Source organism: Grus americana, chromosome 10 (assembly GCF_028858705.1).
Source record: "Grus americana isolate bGruAme1 chromosome 10, bGruAme1.mat, whole genome shotgun sequence".
NCBI lineage: Eukaryota > Metazoa > Chordata > Aves > Gruiformes > Gruidae > Grus > Grus americana.
Window position 1 is genome coordinate 4734733 of NC_072861.1, and position 21086 is coordinate 4755818.

General features: G+C 41.8%; 1 protein-coding gene across 1 annotated transcript; it reads right to left on the reverse strand.

The window, feature by feature from the left end:
* Positions 1-5132: 5132 nt before the first annotated feature.
* On the reverse strand, positions 5133-19037 carry CRABP1 (cellular retinoic acid binding protein 1). The gene is made up of 4 exons (XM_054836250.1): positions 18909-19037; positions 18216-18394; positions 15378-15491; positions 5133-5443 (listed from the first exon to the last, which is right to left on the reverse strand). The coding sequence occupies exons 1-4, from the start codon at positions 18976-18978 to the stop codon at positions 5393-5395; spliced, it is 414 nt and encodes a 137-aa protein (XP_054692225.1). The 5' UTR covers positions 18979-19037; the 3' UTR covers positions 5133-5392.
* Positions 19038-21086: the final 2049 nt, after the last annotated feature.

The window sequence follows — 21086 nt, forward strand, 5'->3', positions numbered from 1 at the left end:
AGGAATGTTGAAAATGAAGTTAGCAGAAAACACCATGACTTCTATTCCCTCCTACTCCTCCATTATTAATAACAGCATTTTTTTCACCACCCTCAGCCAGCCAGCCAGCCAGCCATCTGTAATATCAAAGAGAACACCTTAGGTTGTTCCACTTCTGACATGACAGTATTCAGACAGCACATATTTTAAGAGGATTCAAAGACTCTGGATTGTGCAGCCATATGGGATTTGGAGCTTCCTGTCAGCAGGAATAGATCTCTTTGCACTCAGAGTGCAAAAAGTGATCACTCGAGCTAAAGCAGCTCTCCAGGGCATACAGCATGCAGTGGGACAGCTCTGTTCCCACACAACAGTAGCTGGTGGTACAGATACGAGTGAACTGAACAATTCAATGCAATATCACTTTTCTGGTTGAGATATTTTTTTTCGTATTTTGGGTTTCCCACAGTGGATTATTTTGAATCCAACTTCACTGCCTGATCTGTTTACTGGTTAGGATGTTTATTTTTTTCTGGAGAAAAGAAAAACAATAAATGTTATATGAAAGCAGCATAAGAACAAAGTATAGAAAATCAAAGGAAAATCCTAAAATGAACTCTTCTTGCCCTAGGGCAGAGAATATGGCTGCAGTATCCTAGTGTTCCACTCATGTGGGCAAGTTTTGGTTTTATGAAATGTTACACATATGCTAAGTTGCTGCAGATATCTGTATAACCCTTTCTTTGTCTTGCTGTAGCAGCTAGTTATCAGTTTGGTCAATGCAGTGCACAGCATGGTCCCAAGCCTTCAGGCACATAGGTTAGGAGTCAGTTGCCTAATCACAGCCATCTATGTTGCGATGCCCTCAGGTTTCGTCCCTGGTCTGCTGCTGCCTCTCCAAAAAAAGGCACAGGTGTCACGCAGAGCCTGTGTTATACGCCAGCTTTGTGCAGATCTCTTGGATACATAAGACATCTAAAATAGCTGTAGACACCCATGTTTAGGCAACTGAATACTCACTTGTACTGTATCCATTCAATCAGAAGGACTGTTAGGCAACTGCAAGACAAAGCCTTTAGATTTCAGGGAAGAAGACTTCTCACCTTCTTAGCTACCTATATTCTGCTGGCCTTGTGTGGAGAAATACTCTCAAACATAAACAGCAGTGTTGTAATAAACTCACAGGGAAGAATTCCCTAATGCATTCACTTATATGATCAGAAAGGTCTTAGCAACAAAGCCTGAAAGTCATTTGGCCATCACCACTGAGCACTGGCAGACCTCATAAGTCTAGCTTCTTGGGCAGAGAGACTTGCAAGACAGCAGACATGCAGTGGGTGGTTATGCATACAGTGGTCAATCAGCTGCCATCCAGACAGAGGTGAGCTATATGTTTGACACTATTCTATGCTTGTAACCACTGAGTGCTTTCAGGTCAGGTGACAAAGTGCTAATTAGAACACAGCAGCATGAGGGGAAGGAAGTTTCTGCCTGCTCACTGATACGCATAACTGTGAGCCAGGCTCTGTCCCTAGCCCTACTGCTTGTTCCATCACAGGCCTGATTAAAAGACCTACTGATGCAGAGAGGGTCTTTGATTCAAATCAATTGGATTTGGAAGGCGATATCCATAAAATCCCTGGGGCCCTTTTCAGATCTCCACATGCTACCAAGTAATCAACAAACCATTTATGTAACCCTTAGGTGCTCCATTGTCCTGGCACCTTTGGCTAGAAAAGTCCCTCCCTCCTATGTGCAGAGAGTGGCCGCCTGAAGCGTTCAGGATCCTATTCTGCTAAGCGACTGTTTAACACTCAGATGTTGTGAAACTAAGGTTTTGTGGATGCCAGCTATAGTAACTCTGCTTCCATCACCTCATCTAGGGAGGGATGAATTCATGATTTTTTTACACAAAAAGCGGATAAAACTGTCTCTGTTAGCCATCCTGGCATTGTTCAACTTCCATGTTCCCAAAGGAGCTTAATCTCAGCAAAGAAAAGAAAGGCAGGAGGCAACTGCAAGGCTTTTGGCCAGTAAAATCATTCCAAATCCTTGTGTGCCTAGATTTGAAGAACTTTTAAATCCAGGAGGACTCACAAAATGCAATTTGGCCTTCGCACTGTTGCAAGAATGAACCATAAAACTAACACCCTGGACCAATTCTAGTCTCTGTTCATATGAATTTACCCATGCACCAGTAACTCTAATGTAACTTCATGAAAGTCAAGCAAGTGGTGAAGCTTCCACACTGAAATTACTAAAGAAAGGAACTTCTGTCATGCCAGACTACAAATGAAGCTTAGGGGAACAGTTTCAATCCTGGAAGAAGAAAGTTCCCAGTTATGCAGGGTAGCTCACATCCCAAGAGCCTGTTTTTAATCATAACCTCTACAACCCAGTTACACAGCTCATGCTTTACTACTTGGATAGTAGTTGCCAACTGGATGGAAACCTGACTTGGTATTTTCCAGTTGATGGGAAAGCTTTCTGAAGGATATTTGCTTGAGCAGTGCAACAGCTTATCATGAGCCTTCCTAGAAATGAAACATAGAAATCACTGCTTCCATTAAATGCACTCACTTGCTCTAGACAATGTGAGATTCATCCTAACACCTTGCTGAACCCTCACAAACCATGCATCAGGGCTGCTTTAGACACAGGCAGAAAAGGTAATTGCTAAGACTAGCATTTTTCTGGAATGGAAAACCAGCCCTGCTACCTATTGGCTTTGGCTCTACTACTTGCCTCATCAGCTTGTACCAGCCCCCACATCCACCACCCACCTTCTGGGAGATGGAAGCAAAGCACTCTACAGTGTTGGTGGGCTCCTGTTGCTGTAGGATATGGCATGTACCAGCATGTCCTGCAACACAGTGCTATTTACATCTCAGCCTTGATGTGGCAAGACACAGTTTTGTCTGCATAACTGAGAAGCTTTGAGCTAGCTCAGCCTGGAACTTTGTATGGAGTCCCTTTGGCACAGATGATTGCACAAGCAGGTCCAGATACCTCTGAAATGGAATTTGTTTGGAAAAAAACCCCACCCAACTATTTTAATTTGAATCTTAAAAGAAGATAGAAAATAAAGATAGATCACTGTCATTCCCCTTCATGGTTTCATTCTTACCCGGGGGGTAACTTCAGCTGCATCCAAACCACAATGAACTAATTTCAGCCCATGCTTCAATGTGAGCTAACATGCAGTGTATTTAATTGGTACCGACTGAACCAAGGTCTTCGAAACAGGATTTGGCTTAAGGTTAGAATGTGGAAGGAAAAGATGTCCCTTTTCAACTGCAATATTGTATCTTGAGTGCTGATGGCAGAGAAAGAAAGTGTGACTGGTCAGAAGAGACAGAAAACATCGTATGGTTCTCTCCTGTTGTGCTGCTGTAGCTCACACTGCAATATATAGAACAGGTGGCTGATTCCTCCATAGCAGTTTGACAATCCTCTCAAAGGGGATTCCTCAGCATAGCTATGCAAGTGATGAAGAGACAAAGTCATTTGTTTCCCATGGATGTCCCAAGACAATCAAGGTGTGGACCTATTTTCCCATTCTGAGTATCGAGCACAGTCCCTATACTCTGATAACACTGAACCTCTTAAAAACCTTCTATGATTGGGTGACATGAAGCAGATAAATTGTTCTTGCAAAGCTGAAAGTTGGTCAGATAAGCTTGGGTATTGTACTGAGTAGTGCTCCTAGTCTCAATCTCCAGGTATTTCCAAGGCTGAAGAACAGAAGAGTTTCTGGTTCATTAGAGGAATGTCTGTTCAGCTTGAATCTAATACTCGATAGTGCTGTGGCCAGAACACTGAGCCAGAATAAATACATTAAATTTGGTGTTTCTTTCATTCTTGAACTATGGCCCTGGTTTGTGAAATACTTAGTTGTTCAAAGAGTAAAATATTGAGTCACCAAAAGTGAGAACGGTGACACTGAGGGGGAGTGAAGCCATCAGAAGTTCTCTCTGTCACAGGTGAGAAAGTGGGAGAAAAGCAGCTTTTCTCAGCTTTATCTTTTTATGGCCCAAACAAGTAAAGTCTGTCAGATTCTGCTGGCTCCCTGATCAGGCCTGAAGTGCTTGGGTGTGATGACATTAAGTATTACTCATGATCACAATGTTATTTGTCCTGTAGATACAGCTGGGTTTTGTACTTGGATAACGAGTGTCTCAACAGGGAAAGTTTGGGCATTCTTCAGAGGCACAGCAGGAAAGAGGGTAAAGATCTCTCCTTGCCTTGACTGGTTCTGCTGAATCGCAGTCCCAGCACTCACAGGATACAGGAATTGTTCCGCAACAACTCTCACAAGGAGACAGGACGGCAAGAAAGAGAGAAGCAGAGCGCTGGGTGTGCTGGTTTTGCTGGGATAGAGTTAATTTTCTTCACAGTAGCTAGTATGGGGCTGTGTTTTGGATTTGTGCTGAAAACAGTGCTCGTGACACAGGGATGTTTTAGTTACTGCTGAGCAGTGCTTACACAGAGTCAAGGCCTTTTCTGCTCCTCACAGCACTCCACCAGTGAGTAGGCTGGGGGCGCACAAGGAGTTGGGAGGGGACACAGCTGGGACAACTGATCCCTATGACCAAAGGGATATTCCATACCATATGACATCATGCTCAGCATAATAAAGCTGGGGGAAGAAGGAAGAGGGGGATGTTTGGAGTGATGGCGTTTGTCTTCCCAACTGACCGTTATTACTTTCCTGGAGATGGCTGAACAGCTGCCAGCCAATGGGAAGTGGTGAATTAATTCCTTGTTTTGCTTTACTTGTATGCACGGCTTTTGCTTTACTTATTAAGCTGTCTCTATCTCAACCCACGAGTTTTTTCACTTTTGCTCTTCCGATTCTCTCCCCCATCCTGCTGTGGGGAGAGTGAGCGAGCAGCTATGTGGGGCTTAGTTGCCAGCTGGGGTTAAACCACAACACTGGGTTTGAGAGAGCAGCCTGCAGCTCCATGAAAGGCCTTGCAATTCACTTGGTCTCCCGTGCTTTGCGTTGCCCTAGGAGGTGTTCCCAGACAGCACAGTGCTAGCCAAAGCAGTGAAACTCCACACTGACTTCAACAGAGGGTTAAAAGCATTTCAGTCCTAATCAGAGCACTGCTGGGTTTTCTATCAAAAATGCCCCAAAACGGCTGTGAGTTATGCCCAATAAGTTTAATAATTGATGAAACCATAGCAAGTGACAACTACAAAATACAAAGCAGACACGAAAAATGATGGCATAACAGTGGGAAGGAATAGTGTCTGCGATGAAAGACGAAAGCAAAATACACTTAACAGAGGATATAACAGACACGGTCACATAGAACACCGCATTAGTAACAGCACACACAGATACTCATTATACTGGGGATTTTCACAGTTTTCCACTTCATCCCAGATGACAAGTAAATTGATGTTTTTACTCTCTTACATAAATTCTTGTGCACACAACATCATCAGCACCAAAGGTCTGGAAAAGAAATAGAAATCAATCAGAAGAGATGGAAAACAGCAAATATTTAACACCATTTTTTCATGCTATTTTTACTATAGTAGCTAGTGCTACAGCAGAAATACATTTTCCTATGTCTTTTGACAGATGAGAATAAAGAAAGGAGTCATTTTGGAAGAGGAATGCAATGTAAGTGACCTTTTTTCCAAGGCACGATGAATTTTGTCAGAATGATAAATGACACAGAAATTCCCTTTTTCTATAGTTTCTTGGCAGGCATTAATAAATAAACATGAGAAAAGAAAGATAGTTTGGCATTTACTGTTGTTATATTTAGAAACAGTTGCAGCACTTTGAACTAGAAATGCTGATGGCAGAATTCAGATGGCATGTTCAAAAGGTAGTCCTTGGTATTTGCAGGTATAAATCAGAGTAGTTCAAATGAAGTCAGTGGAGCAAGCTGAAGACCAGGAGAATGTATACCTATGACATGTAAACATAATGCTGCTGCAAGATGTTGACACACCATGCTAGAATACCAAAACCCTCTCTCCCAAGCTGTAATGTGGGCAGTGTCAATCACAACCTTCTCTCAGGATACTGTGACCTTAACCAGTGAATTTGTTAACTATGATAAGGGTCTGAAATGAGGGCACATAATGGAGAAAAATGTAGTGGAAATCAAACTCATTTCACATGACTAAACACCTATGAGATCTTACAAACATTTGATCACTATACATCTGAAAGTCACTGACTTACTACAGACTATGTCCCATTATCAGCCCATTTCTTATACTAGATTCAGTACCTCAGAGTACCTCGATTTTCCAGAAACGTAGAGCTGGTGTTATATGATGTTATACCACTGACTGAAACTGAGTTTCAGATATTAATCCGAAAGCCCGCGGTTTTTAAATCGCTCCGCAGTTCTGCACTTAAAAGGCAATTCTACCACAGCAACATCGCAGTACAGATTAGCAGGACATTTAGGCAGGACAGTGATTGTGGCAGCTGTCTGAGAAAGCCACCTAAACCCCAGAGTGTTTGTATGTAATTTCAGGTCTGGCAGGCTAAAATCTAAGCAAGCCATTAAGCATGAAGGAAATAATGGGTGCCAGAGTGAGTACTGACTGCAAAAAACTTCATGTTCAGCTATACTCACAGACAGCTTCGAGCTCACCGCTAACAAGTTGTGAGGTGGGATGTTTGGCTGTAATAACTGCCAAGGTCTGACTGAAAAATATAATTAAGACCTACCCCAATGTATTATGAAAATTCAGCTGGACTTTATTTGTTTTAATGCTTTCCATGCCTGTTTTGGCCAACACCTCTTTGAAAGGACTTGGCTTTAAAACTGACTCTGGCTTATATTTTGTTCACTTTATTGAGGAGAAAAGTCTGTTAGTATTTTGGAGATATAGGCTTTGTTTTTATGCATATAAAGAGCTTATCATATCAATCTTTATATACATTTTTAGCTTACACATGAAAATGTCTGAAAATGAACATTAAAGGATGCAGATAGTTCTCTATTGCCCACAGCAGCAGCTGCAAATACCCTTACTATGGCTTCCTTCAACATTTCCAAAATTATACACAAAGATGAAATTATTTCAGCAGGAGCTTTGCCAGAGAAAGCAAGTCAGAGTCAAGACCATCCAGGGGTTGAGGTTGTCTGTGGAGTCTGGAAGGTCACTGTGACAGTGATTGTCTTTCTATGCTACATTCAGGCACTGCTAAGCACAGTGAAGTTTGGGTCCCCCACTGCTATTTCAACACAATTCATAAAGAATACTAAAACAGTCTTTGTGTAGTGTTCTTCAAGAGCTGGCACGGCCCCAGTCTGACAGTTGGAGCTGCACAGCTATGCAGCCACATCTCTGATCTGAGTGGGTGCCACATTAACCAGTTCTAATGAGAAAGGCTGCAGCAGCCGTTTGCCAAAACTCTTGTAACCTCCCAAGTAAATTTATGTCTATTCTTTCGGGGAAATTAGGAGACAAGCTCCTTGCCCTAAACCTGTGCAACAGCAGTTATTCTCACAACAGGTCAGCAGTTGAATTGAGAGGGAAGTCTGCAGGGAAGAGCAGATTGAAATAGATGTGATCCATACTGCAAGTCTGTCCTAGGCTGCCACTGTAGGTCGCAGTGTCTGAAATTCTAGTGTCCAGTTCTGAGACTGTGCTCCTGGGCAGAGCTCACTCCTAAAACATCAGTGTGGTCTGATTGGCAGCTTCCTTGCAAGACCCACAGGAGGGAGTGTGAAAATAAAGATAAAAATTTGTGGAGGAAGAAAAAAGAAATAGTAACTTTCTAGGAAAGCTCAGTAGTATGAGCGCATCCAAAATGCTTTGCAGAGGCAGCAAGTTCACTGTATGTACACGCAGACTGACTGTTGTGCACTCACAGAGTCACAACTTGGCACACTTGTGACAAAGCGCAATGGCTGTTTGTTTTGTACTTCCAACATCCAGCTCCAGCTGGACTTCTGCACTCTTCAAAATCTCAGGCAAATGACTGCATTCAAATCGCTCTGTCAGGATAAAAATTAAGAACAGAAAACATGGACATACCTGGGGAACCCGAACACATAGTAGTCTTAGTTGCTATACACAAGGATTGTCATTCTCTGCAACACAGCAGTCTCACAGTCTGGAACATCACTATAATTTAACTCAATCATATCTTTAAATCTCGATCATAAAGAGATAAAATTCATGCAAAGCCCAATTACAATTACTCTGGAGTACCATGTAGCCACTGGGCACTTCTCAAGCAGCCAGGCATCCTTTCCTTGAAGACCCAGCTTAGGTTATGTGGCCTCTGATCTATTTCAGGAATAAGCTGCACTTTTTAGCACTTAGGTTTTATACCTAATACCCAATTCAGATGATCAGTGACCTAATTCCATACTGAAGCACATAAATGGCTTTGATTGTCATGGTTGTGTACATCGTTTAAATGTGGACTTACGTAAAAGGTGTTTCCCTATCTTTTTGTAACTTACTAGCATAGTTGATAAAACGCCACTAAATGTTGCTAAACAAAGCAAACAGGAATGTGTTCAAGCTTGCTGCATTCCTTTTCTTGTGGGAACTCAAAGAAATGTCTAATGTACAGCTGGATCTAAGCTCAGGGGAAGGTCCAAATCAAAAGGCTGTTACTCTATCCTTCACACTTAAATCCTTGTATTCAGGGGTAGGATGAAGCAGTTTACTGTCTATGGTTCTAATTCTAGATGGGAAAGAAGTGATAGTTCCTGTCAAGCAGACTTTAAATTTAGCTTTCCATGACCCAAAGGAGTAGAATGTCCTAATAAAAAGAAAGAGAGCAAGCAATTCTGGCTATTTGGTGGTGAAGTTTCACCAGAGCAACTGAAAAAAAGTGCAACACTACCAAACTGCAATTCATATCTAAGGAGAAGATGCAGGATTTTCAAACACCACATTCTCATCAGGTTGCAAAGGTCCCACTTATCTCGCAAAATGCTACAAGGCAAGGCTTTTACCTAAATCTAAAATAGGAATGTGCAATGATTGCAAATTACAGAATTGTTTTCTTCACTTAGGTTGTCATAATCTGTAGTTAAGAGTTCAAAAGCACACTGCAAACAAAGTCCTGCAGAGGGGGATAATCCAATAAATTGACCTCTCTCAGTTCACTCAAAATCTGATGACCACTGACATCATTAGCAATTAAAACAGAATTACAGGGCAGTAATATATTACTGTATGAGTAAATCTGCTTTTTGAAGGCCTTCTTTATAAACATTTGCTGAGGAGCCTGTGTGATAAGTGGAGCGCGCTGTATAATTAGGAAGACCGTCATTGAAACAAGCACTTGGGAAAGATAATTTCTGCCAGTGTATGCAAAAATCCCGTTATCTGCTCATGACTGACCAACCTGCAGAGGCAACTTGCTAAAGGAAGACAGAATACATCAGCAAACAAGTGGAGAAGAGAAGATATTATTTAAATGAATCCTCAGAAAAGGCTTTATCCACATGCAAACCTCCATGTTATCCAGAATAAGGATATAAATCTTCACAATAGAGGCATATTGCATATTTCCTTTCTCCTCCTGCCTCCCATGTTTTATGAAAGGGGTTGATCGTTATGGGGCCGTAGTCACAGAAGGTGTAGCCCCCACTTTCAAACTTGGATATTAATAACAAATCACCCAGCATAAAACCTCACTTTCTGCAGGCTATCAATCGACAGGACCGTGCAAAATCAGGTTATTTATCAAGGTACCTAAATGTTGTTATTTGTGTTTGAGAACTGCTATATTACACAGTTTCCTCAGAGTCATGCAACAAATAAATGACAGAGGTAAGAATATGAGACAATGGTATCTTCCAGTAGTAGTCTTGAAAGCCAGTACATAGCAAACATCTAAGCTACAACTGATATTTATAAGAGGCTATATACAGGATCAGATGCATCCAAGATGCAAATGACTTCAGCTTCTTTCTCTGCTTGTGTGTTTGGGATATGACCCAGACCAGGCTGTACTAGTGAGCAGGGGCTGCAGATTCCTAAGCCCCCTTGTAAATCTGCTTGTGGCAAATAGTGAACTAAAGCATTAGTTCCATGCAACATATACGTATGTGTTACTACAGGCTTCTAAACTTTTATCAAGGCTGCTTTACTGAGGTCAGCAGCAAAACCCTCCACCGACCCCAGTATAAGTAGGTCCTCCTTTTGATAACTGATTTTATTTAAGACCACTCTCCCAAAACTATAGAAAAGTTAAACACTTAGGTAGTTTAACATTGTTTGATACAAGGCTTAGGCACATCACAAATCTCAGCATTCGGCCGCAAAGTATCTTTCCAAATCTGCATTGACCCTTCTCACCTACTATGTTTAATTTCAGAAGCCAGCAATATCATTTAAAAAATGTTCATTCACTCATCTAGGCTCCACAGTTCACCAGTTTTAATCAACTACAGCATGATTTTTCTGGGGAGGGAATGTAGAATAGAAACCATGCTTGAAACCCCCCTAATGTTCTGATCTTTGACCCTTGCTATAATTGATTCTGAGAACCCCTGTGTGATACATGAACTGTGTAAAATGTGGTCTGAGGCTGTTTTTAAAGCCCCTCTTCAGTGATCGTCCACATTAAAATGTTTGTGTGTTACAGATTAAACTAAAACCTATAGAGGCATGAGCAGCTATGAAAGCAGCAATGCAGATAAAGTTTGAATATAAACGTTTCTCATTTGAATAGCTAACATTTGGAAGCAGCATCCTTTAACTTTGTAAGAGCAGACCTTTTGTTCTTCTGACTTACACAAGTGATTGATAGCTCGTTAATGTCCCTGACAAAAACACACTGCAACAACAAAAACATTATACAGTATAAAAGGGAAGAAACAGCATATTAGAATAGACTTGATCCCAGCTCTTACTTTTCAGACAAGTAAAGGAAATACAAATTTGTATGCTATATTCTCATCTTGATTGCTCAAGTGCTAATCCAAGTATAGTTTATGAATGTGGCGTTGTAAATACAGATATTCTTGACTCTCTGTACGCATTACAATCTTAAAGTACAATACAATATAATCTAAAGATACAGTCAAGACAAACAAATGTGGGTTTTGATAGGGATCTATCCTTTTCACCCTCCCTTGCTTGCATATTCCATGTAATTTTTTTATCTACATTGTTCAGCACTTCTAAAAATGCAGTGCTGAAATCCCAGCAAATGCATCAGATGAGATTAGAATAACCAGCAATGACGAAAGTAGTTGCAATGTTATAACACATTCACAGCAGCTTTTTTTATAAAGCAGAGCTTGATCCTTCTTCCCTTAGTCAGCTGAAAGGACTCATTTTCTAACAGGACTTTAGACCTACATCTGCCATTGTATGAGTCAAATATTACTTATGCTACTAACAAGAGTAATCTCATTCTCCATGCTGCAAGGATCTTAGGAGAACTAAAGGCAAACTTAACTGGTACCTAAAGGTAAAGAAAACCTTTGCTAACTAAATAGCTTGTTCCCAGCATCTGTGTACCAAGGACATGGTGTGACATGGAAGATTATCATATTGCTCCAAGGGTATATCTTTGAAGAACATAAGGAATTCTTCTGTCAGGATCCAAGAATGATTGATCATTATACAGTAATATGGTTTCTATTTTAGCTCTGTGGTAGTCATGACAATTCAACACTGATTTTGTTTTTATTATATGTGATAATAAATGCATTTTATTTAACATGCTGTGTTGGGGAGAAAAATATATCCTTCCACTAGGAAAATGTCATCATCTAATGGACCCCCTAAGCAATGCAGCATATTAGATCAAAATTATGTGGCAAAACTCCAACATTTATGCAGCCAGTATTAGCAGAGTAAAGCTCATTTCTTCCCCCCTGCCTGTTGCCTCAAGCCTTTTTTCCATTCATGCCTCAGTCTAACAAAGTTTAGATTCCTTCTTGTAACTTTTTTCAAATGGGGTATGAGTTTTCTTGATTTCTTCTGCAAATGCATGCAATAGCTAAGAAGGAGACTCAAGACTTCTTGAAAGATTTCTTTGGGAGCAGAGACTGTGAGAATAAGTATCAGCCTTACAGAGTTCCTAAACTGCTACATCACAGGCTCTGCCCCATAAAAGACAGCTTCCCAGCTGCAGGCATCTAGAAGTTCACAAAATGTGGTTTCCTTCTGCTTATTGAAGGTGCTCTGCCAGAATGGAAATACTTAAGCTTACCAAAGCACATCAGAAAGAGTAAAGGAACAGAAAATATTTCTTAGGTAAGTAGGGAGGCTTGAGAAGTGTGAAGATGGCAATTGTTAAATGTTTGAAGTGATATGGGCAGCAAAACTGAATGAGAATGAATTTCAGGTCCTAAAGAATCCTAACAAAGCTGGGAGGATGGAAGAAGAAAGAAAGGAGAAGACAAAGAAAGATCTCTTATTCTCACTGTGATGTCAGTTTTGAAGAAGTAAGATCTAAGTGGGGGTTTGCAGACTCAGATCCAAGGAAAATTTCCAAGCATAAGATAAAATAGTCTAAGTTGAATCTTTCTTCACTGGAGTGATGAAAAACCCAAACGCATTTGAGAGGCAAGAGATCAAAAGGGATCACAGGATCTTCTCATTGAGAGCTCCTATTCCTACTTTGTTCCCTGCTATGGTCGAAGAACACATCTCGGCCAATCCCTTCAGGTCATTTAGCTTTTAAAGCCCAAATTATGGTCTGGAGGGAATATTCTGAGGTTCTAAAATTACAGACAAGAAAACGTAGCTTCCTTTACCCTCTTCTGTCTTCCTCCAAACAGTAGAACCCTTTGCTGCCTCCCAGAAGGGTTACTTTTGGCCATCTTAACTTCTCCAAAGGACCAGAGACCTCACACTCACCACCATTACTCCTAGAAACACCTCATTGCTGAGCTTTAGGGTGTCAGAAGATTTTGAACACGTTGACCCATGTATCTAAAAGATTTGTACATTCATTCCCATTGAACATGATAAGGGGCTTGAAAATCTTTGTCCTGAGGACCAAGTAATGTCCTAATATTTAATAAAGCAAGATAGGCTATTACGCTCCAGAAAAGAGGTAGGAGAATGGAACTGCATATCATATTAAATAGTAAAAGACAGAGAGAATGATCTGGATCACTTGGAAGCAAACACTATGTTTTCATAATGGCCACAGTAAAATTGTACATTGGAACCAATGAATGTAGTCCCAACTTGCAGGAGAGGGGAAGGAGATCAGTCTGGGGAATCAGAAACCAGGAAAATTACTTGGGATCATGATCAGCTGAGCATGAGTTCCCCAAGAAGCATTAACAAAGACGTTGCAGGTAAATCAGAATAATTTCAGGTAAGAGTAGGGAGATGAAGTCACCACTACATCAGGTGCTAGTGTGATTGCTAGCAAAACAGTATGTGCAGTTCTGGTGTTCATAGAAAGGAAACTGATAAATTGGAGGGGGTTATAGAAGCACTGTAAGAATGATTCAAGGAAAGCTTGCTTTATATTGAAGGGCTCAAGGTCTTCCAATGGTTCAGCTTAACAATGAGAAGGTTCTTCCGAGAGGTGGCTTGATCAGTGTTGTTAAGAGAAGTATTTGCAATAACAAACTTGAGGCATATTACTTAGGTTCTTTTATACACAACATGTAATGACTGGAAGTTGAACCTAGACATATACAGATTAGAAATAATGTGTATATTTTAATGGCACAGAAATTAACCAGTAAAACAACTTATCAAAAGTTGTGACTGAGTTCCTATAAATGGAAATATTTTAATAAGAAGGAAGTTTTTCTAATTTATATCCTAATTTGAAAAATAATGAATTCAGAAAAGCTCAACAGACTATTATACAAGAAAAAAGGTTAAATGGCTTTATAATCTTTGAATTGCTCTGGTTTCTTAACCAACTTCTTTCTTCTTCCCCAGCAGGGTAAGTTCACATTGCTGATTGCAGGAGGCAATTTGTTATGACTGGCTTCCTTGCTTTGATTGGAACCGTTCACTTTGTTTAACAGCTGCCTCACTAGTTTGTTGCTTAAATAATAAACTACAGAAATGTATTGTTAGAAAGCTAGAAAAAATGTACTTGAGAATGTATTTTGTCCACTGCATTATATATAAAGATGTGAAGCAGAGATCAAAGTACTTTGCCTCCTGAAGTTTTTTGATAATACAAAGGATTCCAGTGGTTGAGTCAAAAGAAATCATCCAGAATTAGAGTATTCATTCAATAGAAACCAGTGTGATTTCACTAACAGAATACACCTCCCCGTAAGGGGTAGGTGAACAGTTCCAAGATGTCTGGAACAATATTAACACCTTAAAAGCTTTTTGATTATACTTGGTTAGGTTTGGGTCCTGGTTTTGTTTCAGATGCAATCTTAAAAACAGAGCTCCAGCTGTTTTAGAGAGACATTGGGGAGGCTGTTTGGTTTTTAAAGTGCAGAGGTTTAGTTCGTGTGATAGTTTGAAATAAAACCTCCCTGCTTTGATGTTTTCTTACCCGTCACTCCAGCAGCCTATCTTCCATGCCCAAACTGATGAGGCGTAACAGTCTAATCAACTATTTATCCAGAATTCACTAGTAAGAACACATGCAATAAAATGATTAACTCAAGCTGAACTGTGCTACTTGTAACTCAGAGCAACTGTGTCTTTATGCAGTTCTGGATATTATTTCATTAATGTAGAGGGACTACTGAGGAAAGATTCAGTGAAGAGAACTCAACTCTAACAGAAATAAAGTACAATACAAATAAATAAACCACACATGATTCATGGCATAAATGGTGAGGCAGTTGCAGAGGTGCTGCTCAGAATGCCTACAGTAACTCTGCTGCCATCTGCAAGGTCACTCAGGAGTGGGGGAATGTTGGCTGAGAGCAAACGTGCAAACTGCTGTATTTCTGAGAAACTCATGAAGGTGATTCTGAAGTGGATTCAGAGATGATCAAGGAATTGGGGAAAGTGGCAGAGATGGGGGAGGAATTATATGTTCTTCATAAACAGAATGAGATTAGAGCATGCTAACATGCTACATCTTTCCTACTATACACCATGTGTCTGTGGATAAGAAGCAACATATTATGCACATGCCTAAAAAAGAAGGTTCTCCAGAAATGAGGTCAAATGGCTTGATCTCACTTTCGCCAGAGAAAATCTGCAATAAATCAAGCAAATTCTTTAGTGGTGTGAATTTATAGAGCAGACGTGGCCCACTTGTGATTATTCTACCAGTAAAAGTATGGCAAAAGTTCTAGCAACAAAATGCAAGTGAGAACCTGCATATATCTTCATTTGTTCTTAAAAAACCAAAAACCATTTAAAAAGAAAGAAAAGTGATGTATGAAATGTACTGTAGAGGATTATGAAAATGGTAGTTTTCCAGATGGATTTAAGGAAGGAAAAATAGTAAGTCATACTACAGGGTAACAAAAAACTGTTCTTACCAAAATCAGCTCATCATTAGCTAATTCTCGAGTCCAGTATGTTTTGGGGCCATCTCCTTCAATAAGAGTTTGTTTGCAATAGATCTTGTTTTCATTCTCCCAAGTGGCCAAACTCTGCAGGCAAGAAAACCATTAGGAATAACATTAATTACATTCCCCAGCAGCATGAGACAGAGAGACAACAATGAGCAGTAGTGAGAATAATTGCTGCAGTAAAGGAGCAACACATAGATAGATAAAGGCAAAGGGAAAAAGACATCAGTGGACAGGGTTAAATCAAAATTAAGGTGTGAGGGAGCATTTTGGAAATAGGCATATATTAATAACAAAGTAATTGTAAATGTGTCTTTTCAGTGTAAAACTGCATTTGTTTCCAAACTAAAAAGCCACCCAGTTTTCATGAAACACTTGATGTTGAAAAGTGTAATTTAGCAACATGTGATAATGTAGTGTCTACATTCCCAAGCATCTTTGTACACATGTGGTTTGATCTGACATGTTATTTATCACTACAGAGTCCCCTTAGCATAAAGAATCATACGTATCATGTTGTGGTCATAAATAATGCAGTATTTGTCACTTACAACCTTTCATGGTATATGGCACTGTGCCAAGTTAACTGTATATTAAACACTTACTGTGCTAACAAACTAGAATAAATCACAACTAAATTAAAGAAACTTTGTTAGAATTCTAGTGTTTGCGATATTACTTTTTTAAGGTTGTGGGTCTGGAGATTGAAATACCCTTGGGTATTTTTCAAAGCATTTCAATAATGACCATGAAACCACTGAAAAAGAAAAAACTCGTAGGATTTTGTTTGGCTTTCACAAACAGGCAAGCCCTGACTCTGTCGCTTTTCATTCTAGCACTGAACTATTATTCTGCAGTGCAGTAGAACAGCCGTGCAGAAGGATGCCCTGTAATGAATGTGCAAGTAATCGCTTTATAACTAGCATATGGGAGACATTCATTAGTCTGTGATCATATACATATACATACACATACGTGTGTGTGTATATGTATACATAAATTCAAGTTAACACTTCCCAGACTTTCCGAGGGAAAAAAACTTTACTTTACAATTAGCTATTTAATTTATAAATATTTTTTTCAAAACAATAGGGTTTTTTAATCCAACAAGCCATCGTAAATGGCAGTTATAGAAGCTATGCCTTGCAGTACAACTACATATGAGTCGCTCTTTGTCTGTATGAACAATGGATCAAGTTAGTTGGCAGAACAAAACCCGCCACCCCATAAAGTGTATCAAAATCTATCACCAGTCAGCAATTTTGCCAGATATTGCAAATTACATTCTGAAGTATTATTTTATTATCTGTCAGTTTCTGCTCTGTGGCCACATCTTGGTTATATACACACAGCAGTACAACTTATTCCTTAGAGCAGACTATAAATAATTTCACAGCACATGGAAAAAATCTACTACTTCACAAAACACATTTCTTTCAGATTTTTCCAACTTTCATAGCTTACAGCCGTAATTATTGTTGTTCCATCTGCAGCAATAAATCCTTCTCTAGAAAGCGGGTTGCATTTATTATATATGCATTATGCATGAAGACACTAAAATACTACTTTTGCCAAACAAGATAAATTAACAAAGCCAGCAGCATTTCCTGAACAAACTCTTAAATATATGATAACTCATCCTAGAGATTAAGTGGGTGTTCTAAATGTTCACTGACTCCCAGAATCTGCCTCCTTTTTTCTTAAATTTAAATTCACAGCAATCACAGTGGAGATAATAAGTTCTGAATTTTTAGTTGTGCAAATGGTCTCAGAAGCTGGCCCATGAATTAGCAGAGATCATATTTTGGAAATTAGATTATTTCACCATCATAGGATATTTTTAAAACTGTATTCTCATTTGGGACTACATTCTGATACTCTTTGTTCATACCTCTTTTTTAAGTGTTTTATATATACTTCTCTTACAAGTGTGAGAGTGCCTGAGGAATGGATAACTAACCCATGCCTTTGATAACTTTTTTCAGAAGACAGCTATGATCACAGCCCCATTCTCCGATACCCCAGATCCCGTATCTACACCAGCAAGAAGCTAGTGTCAGACGCTGCTGACTTAAAGCCCCCTCCACGGCCACAGAAGTGGTTACAAAGGTAGAGGAGCAGGGGCTCACACACAGAATCAAGCCCCAAACACTCCAGTGAACGCCCTCTAATGCACTTCTGCACAAGGAGATGGTGTAATTATGGCTGGTATAACACTAGCTGAAAGTCTGTCTTACACTGTTAAAGACTTATCTGATCAGCAAACTGAAGACATGCACTTGCAAGGGAATGAAAGAGGACTTCAGCCCCAAGCTACCAACATTCTGCGGTCCTGCTTGTGAATTTGGCTGATTTATTTCAGGACAAAAGTTATGTCAGGTTTGTGCAGTAAATCCTACCTCTTAAGGTCTCTTTTGCCCCACTGTTCCCCGTGTTGCTGTCAGGGACAGAGGTTGGGGAGAGCTTTCACTGCAGCTGAGGTCTCCAGGGGAGAGGGAAGCAAAAAGAGCTGGACAAAACCCTGCTGGTCAAGGAGCTGGCAAGAACTCTGTCTTTGGGACCTGCCATACTCTGTTCCCTTCAGATTTCGGTTTTACCCTGTCTTGCAAGAGGGAGAATGTTGGACGACGGACAAGAGGAGCAGCGACCACCAAGAACCCCCAAAGAGTGTTTCTGGGAAGAAGGGGGTGGAGGGCAGCAATGCCACTGTCTGGGAACACTGGCAACAGAAGTGTTTTGTCCCATCTAAAAAGAACTTGGTAACGCACACACACGCACACACACGCACCCCAGCTCTCCTCCTACCCTGCACTTTCGTCCATCCACCGTCTCCTCCTCAAAGCTCTCCCCGATTTTGAAGTTGATCTCAGTGGTGCGGACAGTGGTGGAAGTTTTGATGTAGAATTGGTCCCCGTCCTGGCGGATCTCCACATGGGGTTTGGAGGCGGCAGCCACCGCCACCTTCCTGAGCATGGCATTGACACCTGGGCGAAGTGGGGAGGAAGCAGAGCTTGAAGTCGCCAGCCGTGCCCTGGGCTGAGCTCGCCCAGCACCACGCGGATCGGGGCAGGGGCGAGAGGCGGCCGGGGTCCGCAACGGTGGCGCGGCCCCAGGGCACTGCGCGCAGCCCTACCGCAAAGCTCCGCGCAGCCCGCCGCGGCAGGGAGCTGCGGCTCTCCGGCAGGCTGTGCACAGACGGCAAACGCGGGGTCTTTGCAAGGATCCCCGTGGCAGAGCCTCCCAGCCAGCGGCAGCCCGGATCCCTGAGGCGGGACCACCGGCGTTCGCAGGTGAGGCTGTGACCGTGCCGTGCCTGCGATCGCCCCTGCCCGGGCAGGGCTCACAGCTTTCCCCCGCACGGAGCTCTCCCGGGTGCCCGGCTCTTGGAGGCACCGGGCACCAGAACGCGGCTCCGGCTGCAGCCCCCCCGTGTTCCCCTCCCGCGGGACACAGCCCCGGGCTGCCCGCTGCCCGGCGCCGGGCACCCCCGCGCCTCACCCAGCGCCTTGAGGAGCTCGTCGAAATTCTCGCTGCTCCTCATCTTCCAAGTGCCGGCGAAGTTGGGCATGGCGGGGCGGGCGCTAAGGACGGCGGCGGGGACGCGGCGCTACTGCTCGCTCTCCGGCTCAGGCACCTTGTGAGCGGGGCGGACCGCGGCGGCGGCGGCTGGGAGAGCGGGTCACACCCACCCGGCCCCCCACCCCTTCCCGCGGGGCCAGCACCACGCCGCCAGACAGCAGGCCCCCCTCCCAGCCATGGCCCCGCCATCCATCCATCCATCCATCCATCCATCTCCGGTCCTCCATTCATCACTCCTTGCCTGCCTGCCTTGCAGCCCGCCAGCTGCCTCCTGTAGCTTCCCAGGAAGGAGAGCCCTATTGATACTTGTCCCACAGCCAGGGTGGGCATTGAGGACTCCATGAAAGGCCCCAGAGGCAGGCAAGGAAGGCAGAGGGCAATCCAAATAAGAGCAGCCTCTCCAGGCTCACGCTGCATTGATCCCCACCACAGCAGGGCCAAGGCACAGTACTGCATTACACCCTTGCCCCCGAGCTTGCCGTGTGCACAGGCCTCCCAGCCTGGTGGGCTTGCACACCAACGAACCTGGCCCCAACACTGCTAATCTGGATGACCACCAGGCCAGAGAGGTGCCAGGGAGAACAGCCCTTTCCAGGGTAGTAGACTGTTGTAAGGAAGCTGTCTGTCCCTTCGAGAATGGTGAAGGACAAAGACATACACATTATTTATACCATTCCCCAGTCACAGCCACGCACTCCCTCGTTGCCCTGCGGTGCTTTTGGCAGTTGGAGGATATAGCTGTGGAACTGGAAGGTATTCCTACCGCATTAGAAAGACCAGTGCCCTTGGCGGTCACAAGGAGAAACACATCAAGCTATTTCACAATTATTTCAATTAACACCAGTGTGCTAAAGATTTGAGTGCCATTCCATGCCTCTCAATTTTTCCATGACCATTTCCATTGTCTTTGCTTTGAATTCCTCAGTTTCAGGTCAAAAATACTAGACTAAAGTTCCTTATTGCAGCTGATTTATCCACATGATTAAGGGGAACAGAATTTGATGGGTTAACGCATATAGTTTTTCTGCTGCTGTTGTGCACAAGGAAATACTAAAAACATTAAGAGGTCTGATTTCCTACTCAGAACAGAGCCAGATGTATTTTAATTATAGGAAAACCTCTGCTGAGCCAGCTTCATGGTACATTCACAACCATTCTTCACTTGTTAGACTCAGTCTGTAAAATGAACAAGTTGGTTACTTGAGGTATGTATAAAATGTGTTCACTCCTGGAAAATGTATAGATCTGGGAATTACTTTAGCCATATGGTAAGCAGGATTCTCCAATTCCTATATGCTGAAATTTGCTCTCATTTCTTATCCCAGAAAGAATTTTGCCTGAGTAAGAACCAACTATTTGTCGACAATCACTCTTTTTCTACAGATTTTTTTTCTGTCTTTTCATAAGGACACCCTGGAGACCTGGCATAGTTCTTTAACTGAAATATTTTGATGGAAAATGTTTTTTTCCAGGAAATGAAAATTTCAGTGAGGAATATCTGTTTTCAATAACAGAGTTTCTCTAAAAAACCCCAAAACCCAAAAACCAGAGCTTGAAGCATTTTTCAGTTTTTAGTAAATAACAAAATAATTTATCCCCATCTGAAATACTTGCTTAAAGACTTTCAGTCACCTCAAAAAAACTCCAAAACAAACAAACAAACAAACAAACAAACAAACAAACACACTTGGCAAAAAACCACAGACACATAAATCATTTGCCTATTGCACATAGATTCAAGTCTTACAAATAAAAAGCTGTGGGCCCAACAAACCCATACCAACTCTGTGTATTGCTGTGAAACAATGAAGAAAACCCCTGCTTAGTCACTCAGTTTCAACTTCCCAATTGCACAACTGAAAACATACTACCATGATCCAGGCTTGCTTCCAGAATCCTGCAGAATATGTATACATGGAGCCTAATGGAAATGATATGGCTCACTCTTTGCAGGATAAAGCCCTTAGCTACCTATAATAATAAGTATGTGCAGCATAAACCAGGTAGGAACCACTTGTCTCCAGGTGGCCCAGAAGATTTTAAGAGGGGACACTTTTTTCTTTAAAGGACTGTTTAAGTTCCACAACTATTATTTCA